The 6,000-nt window shown below is 46.0% G+C and overlaps 1 protein-coding gene across 2 annotated transcripts in view; it reads right to left on the reverse strand.

Moving 5' to 3' along the window:
* EDA (ectodysplasin A) overlaps nucleotides 1-5,165 on the reverse strand; it is a 298,547-nt gene extending 293,382 nt beyond the window's left edge. The window contains exon 1 of one of the 2 annotated variants that reach the window (XM_081042830.1): nucleotides 4,575-5,165. In XM_081042830.1, coding sequence (XP_080898956.1) covers nucleotides 4,575-4,979 — 405 coding nt within the window. In that variant the 5' untranslated portion in view covers nucleotides 4,980-5,165. The remainder of the gene's footprint in view (nucleotides 1-4,574) is intronic. The other variant, XM_081042831.1, reaches the window with a different exon arrangement.
* Nucleotides 5,166-6,000: the final 835 nt, after the last annotated feature.

Genomic DNA, 6,000 nt, shown 5'->3' on the forward strand with positions numbered 1-6,000 from the left:
GTTGATCAAATGCCTTGAAAGTCACACTGAAAAGTCTAGATTTAAATCTATAGTAAACTATTTTAGCTGGATACCACATCTCTAAAAAAAATTATTGGATTTAATGATTCCCTGTTATTTTCTTCATCAACCAACCTTAATAAATAATGTCAAATCTGGATACAATAATGTTCTATCTAGCTAAACCAAGAGATGTTTTGTGAAAAGTTAAGGTTGACTTCTGTGACATCAACTCAACTAGTTAGGAACATATTCCAAATATCCCCAACAGTCCAGAATAAACCCTTATTAAACAACCTAGGAGCTCTGTCAATTAAGTTTGCGAACTTGTTGCAACAGTGTTGCTAACCTTTTTTGATATCAGAGGGATTATTCATTATGAATTTGTACCAACTGGACAAATAGTTAACCACGTTTACTATTTGGAAGTGCTGAAAAGGCTGCGTGAAAAAATTAGACTACCTGGACTTTTTGCCAACAATTCATGGCTCTCACATCACGACAATGCACCAGCTCCCACAGCACTGTCGGTGAGGGAGCTTTTAGCCATTAAACAAATAACTGTATTGGAACACCCTCCCTACTCACCTGATCTGGCCCCCAATGACTTCTTTCTTTACCTGAAGATAAAGGAAATATTGAAAGGAAGACATGTTGATGACATTCAGGACATCAAGGGTAATATGATGACAGCTCTGATGGCCGTTCCAGAAAAAGAGTTCCAAAATTGCTTTGAAGGGTGGACTAGGCCCTGGCATCAGTGCATAGCTTCCCAAGGGGAGTCCTTCGAAGGTGACCGTAGTGATATTCAGCAATGAGGTATGTAGCACTTTTTCTAGGGTGAGTTCGTGAACTTAATTGTCCAACTTCATACACATATTTTTCTACATCTTAAACCTTAGAGCAGGGTTGTCCAAACTGCGGCCCATGATCCATTTTTAATTGGCCTGCAGCAAATTCCAAAAATATATTTAGTTTACTTAAATAAACCAGGTGAGGCAATACGTACTTCACCTCGAGTGAGTGGCCCAGCTGTTTGTGTATTTTATCGCATATGGCCCTTGGTGAAAAACGTTGAAAAAAGTTTGGAGACCCCTGCCTTAGAGTTTCAGTTTAGATTATCTCTTGGGGCAATCATTTGAATGAGATACTACTCTTATTTGCCTTCTCCTTCAAATAATCTTTCAGGTATTGAAAGATATCTACTAACTAACACAGTGTCTGGCTCATAGCAGGCTTTCTGTTTACCGAACCAGATGGTTAAATTACACCAATTCATTAACCTTAGTCATCTCTCTCACGGTTTAGTAGACTTGGATTAATTATATCCCTCTCTCAACCTTTCTCCAGACTGGAAAAAAACAACAACAACTAGAAAGTCCCTCCATCCTTTTGATTAATTTGATGGAGTTTCTGGGGACTTTTATCAGTTGTTACATTTTCCTGCAGAAGCAACTATGAGAATTTCCTATATGATTGTGAATGTAAATCCACTTTTGGTCTTTTATATGGAAAAAATAAGGGTTTTGTTCTGTCATTGTTTTCAACACCCTTCCTGATGATGCCCACTATATTCTGGTCTTTGAGGCCCACAATCACAAGTGGGCCAACTTCTTCACAGAATGATCAACAGTGATTTTTTTTTTACTCTAATAATCATATTGTGTATTGTCTAACTCAGAGACTAAAGAAATGTTTCTCTTGAGATCATCTCCAGTGAGTATCCAGATAAATCTACAGGTACTCCAGCTGAAGGAGACACTGATGATTCCAGGTCTGAAGTGACCCTCTCACTTTTTATCATCAGCAACTGTCCCTACTGGGGAGGCTTTTCTGTAACAATTTCTTTGGAGAACTTTGCTGATCTCTCTGCTATGTATCCTGACTGCCCTAATTTTCTTCTGTACTTTGTTTTAAAAGTTTTTAAGTTGAGGGATAAGATACATATATCTTCAGTGGTTTCTAGATCCCTTTCTTGAGTCATAACTGAGCCCATCGTATCATAAGCATGGATGGGTTTGAATGACCTTATACAATGAAGTAGCTCTGACTGTTCTGTGCACTGGGTCTCAAGAGATCTTCCTGTAATTGTTTTGTCCTCAGTTTGCCTTCACTCCTTGCAGATAAACTGGTGAGAAACCTAAATGTTCCGCCCATGAAAGGGTGTATTATTTTTATCTTTCTTCCTCTCTACCTAAGTTTTGCTGTAACAGCAACTGTCTGTGTTGGAAAACTAAAATATAAAAATATGACCTACGTGGCCCAATCCCACAAGGCGGTTTACTTCCTTATTTATGAATCAGAATCTGTCAGCACAACTTAGAATCTTGATTGTCAGCAGATACTGCAATTAAATATCCTCGCAAAGCCAGCAGAGGGTGCACCAGGGCACTAGAAATTTTACCCAAATTGTAGCAGTATCAATGTAACTCTAATAGCCAATCAACTTTTTCTCTTTTTGTGCTTTGGTATACTAAAGATAAACTTAATTTGAATCTGGGCTAAAATTCCTTCAAAGCATACTCCAATACTTCTGAAAGTGAAGTTCAGGATGAATAAGGAATACATGGTTATACTTAGTCTGGCCAAAATGTAGGTGGAATAGAAGAAGACCTGAGCCATCTACTTCGTAAAAGTTCTGCTATGGAGTTCCAACCCACTCTCCGCAAAAGGTTCTGGGACATAGTATTCTTCAGGGGAGTGGGCACTGAACTGGGAGTGAAGAGACCAACCTCCATTCTAATTTGGACCGTAGTTGTATGACTTTGGACAAATCACTTCCCCTCAAAGCCTATGTGTTCTCCAAGGGGATCAAACAAAACGGATTCGTATAGTCCCTTACAACTTTTAAAAAATGGATTCCAATTGATGTCAGCAAATGTAAAGAGCCAGTATGCTTGCTTCTGCTGCTCAAAAAGATTAGAACAGAGAGAATAAAGGACAGAAGATAGGGAGCTGTATTTAAACCTAGACAGAACTCCTTGAAGCACTATGCAAACAACAGGCAACTAAGTGCCATTACAGACCTATGAGTACTGCATCACCATAGAAGCCCAAGAGTCCAGCTGTCCTGCTAATCCTCAGCCTATAAACATGGGTCTGTCCATTCCTAATGCCAAAAAGCCTTGGCCACCATTTGACTAAAGAAGTTCAAGTCCTTCATCTTTTCACAGAATATCAGTGTTTAGCTGCTAACTAATTCTACTGGGCATTGGAGGGGGTGGTGGATAGATAAAGGGAGCCAGAATCCTAGTTAATTATCATTTAGCTACAGTGTTTAAAGTTTCAAGTATGAGAAGCATGTCTACTGATTGTCTTCTTTGATAAGCTGTTATATAAGTTGAAGTGTGCTAGCAAGAAATTTTAAGGCTCACGGCAACTTTACAATGCACATTACAGAAACCGCGTCAGTCTTAATATTGCGGTGTTATCGTGAATGTGACACCAGCATTGGATGGGTGGTCAAAGTAGCAAAATAATGTTTATAGAGTATGACAATGACACTGGATGTGGAAGTAAATACAAAAGGCCTGGGTCCCTCACATCAAGGAACTTAATTTGCAGAAATTACCCTCTTACCCAAGAGGAACAAATTCACTATTATTCTTTAGCCATCTCAAAAGGATTCGTGGATGCTCCTTTTAAGTTTCACATAAGACAAAATATGGAGGTCAAGAAGATAGCTATTTTAAGTGTACTAAACGTACTTGAATAAGAGCTAGAAAAAGTAGAAAACAAACACTGAAACTAATAGTTTGCTAACAAGGGCTAAACACCATTAAGATTGCAAAAACAAAACAAACAAAAAAAAAAAAACTGGTCTTGAGAGATTACTCCTGAGGAATTTATTCCACTAGTAGCTTCCGGTTCTCAAGCTAGCAGCAGGGTAGATACTTCACACCGTCCCTCTCCATCCCACTCCCCAAAAAAGTCTGAACCGGCATGCAAAGGGTGAGTTTTATTTCCATAGATTTTTTAAATTGCTCTTTAGAAGTTGCCTAGCAAGACGGCATATTTCTACCAGAATTCCTCAGGGGCTCTGATCCTCACTAGAGCACCGGGGACAATCAGTCTCAAGTTGCAGGTAAGTGTGAACAAGTCCACGTTCTGGTCAGCGCACAAGGACCTGCTCTGAAAGTACCATTAAAAGTTGTTTCAACGGGCGTGGAGCAGTTACTACAGCTGTTTACAGCTCCAATTCCAAAGGGGAGTCTGCTAGTGCTGGCATCAGCTCTGGACACGAAAAAACAAGCACCGCGGGCAGAGAACCTCACCAGGAGCGGAAGGGCCAAGCTGCTGCCGTTAGTCCGCCAGAGGGGCAGCGCCTGCACCTCCGCGTCGCGGCCGGCCCGGGAGCGTCGCCAACTTTCCCAGAGGCAGCCTGTAGCTGGGGGCGGCGGGCGCCGGCCAGAGCTCCCAAGCCCAGGGGTCCTTAGGAAGTCTGGGTGACCTGGGCCAGGGGCCGGGAACAACCTGCCCCGGGGCAACCTCTCTCAGGCTTGCGCGCCCCTTCCCTGGTCCTGCCCTCCAACTAGGCTCGAGGTGGCAGGGTCCCCCCCCACTAGGTGACTCACCTGGTGCACGTCCTGGGAGTCTGGGGGGAGTGTGGTTTCTCCCGGTTCTAGCGGCTGCTGCTGAAGTGACGGCTGCCCAAAGTGGCGGGTGATGGGACCGTCGCGGTCCAGGCCACCGGGGCTGCTCAGGGTGCCAGAGGTGCCAGGAGTGCCCGGGGTGCCGGGGCCGCCAAGGCGGGACTCGGCTCCCCGTTCCCGCCGCAACTCGGAGCGCAACTCTAGGTAGCAGCACAACGTCAGCAGGTGGAGGGCCAGAGAGAGGCCAAAGAATCCCAGGAAGAGCCGGCAGCTGTTCCCTTCGCCCGCCCGGGCAGGGGCCCCGCGACAGCCGCAGCTCTGGCTCCCCCGCTCCCGCGGCGCTGCAGCGGGCAGGGGCTCCCTGCGCTCTACCTCGGGATAGCCCATGGCCTCCGGAGACGCCCACTCTCTGAGGCCCGGGAGCCGCCGCGTCTGCCTTAGCCGTTCACGACCCCTGACAGGCGGCTACTGTCCTGCCATGGGCTGGGGGCTGCAGGGACCCGTTCCAGCGCGACCGAGGCTGGGCGGGACGGAGCAGGGAGCAGCCGCATGTGCAGCTCCACTCCGAGGGGTGGGAAAGGGAGGAGGAGGGGCGGGAGAGGGGCGGCTCGGCCCGCCGAGGGAATGAGGGAGGAGACCCTGGCTGACCCCACCCCATCCCTCGAGCGGCTGCTGGGGCACCCAACCAGCGGGCCCGCCAAGCCTAGGTGCCCCGCCCCCTTTCGTTCCACCCCGGGCTTCCAGCCGTGGGGCGGGGCCTGGGGGCGTGTGGGTTCGCCTCTGCCTAGTGGCTCCACCCAGTTCTTCCCGCTTGCCCCGTTCCAGTTGGTGATTGCCTTTGTCGTTCATCCCTGGACTCCGCCCCAATTTAACCCTTTAGCGCCAGTACGGGGAAGGGGAGAGAGGGAGGTGGGAGTCTGAGAAGAATTGGTGAACCTTGGAAAGAAAGTAGAGCAAAGAAAAGGAGGCAGAAACTAGTATTAATAGAAATGTTTGCAATTAACTGCAGTTGCTAATAACATCATCCAGTACTTATCTGTTGCTTTCAATCTTCAAAGCATTTAACAGACGTTAAACTAATTAAAACAGTTCTGGGTTTGGAATGAAACCATGCCTGCTGTGTTTGCAATCCAATGGCGCGCCAAAAGAAAAGGAAACTCAGGAGCCAGGGAGGCACCAGGAGTGAGAATGGGTTGAAGCAGCCCCACTCCTGATGTGCGTCTGGGGCCTCAATCTAAGTAATGAAGAAGCCCACCTGTGCCGGGTGGCACTGAAATGATGTTGCCCCACACAGGGTATAACAGTCCCCTAGGATTTCTTGATATACTAATTAATTCAACAAATATATATTGATCCCTTTAGAATGTAGAAAGTGCTGTATGAGAGAATCTACAGTTAGTATACTTTC

Source organism: Rhinolophus hipposideros, assembly GCF_964194185.1.
Source record: "Rhinolophus hipposideros genome assembly, chromosome: X".
Lineage (NCBI taxonomy): Eukaryota > Metazoa > Chordata > Mammalia > Chiroptera > Rhinolophidae > Rhinolophus > Rhinolophus hipposideros.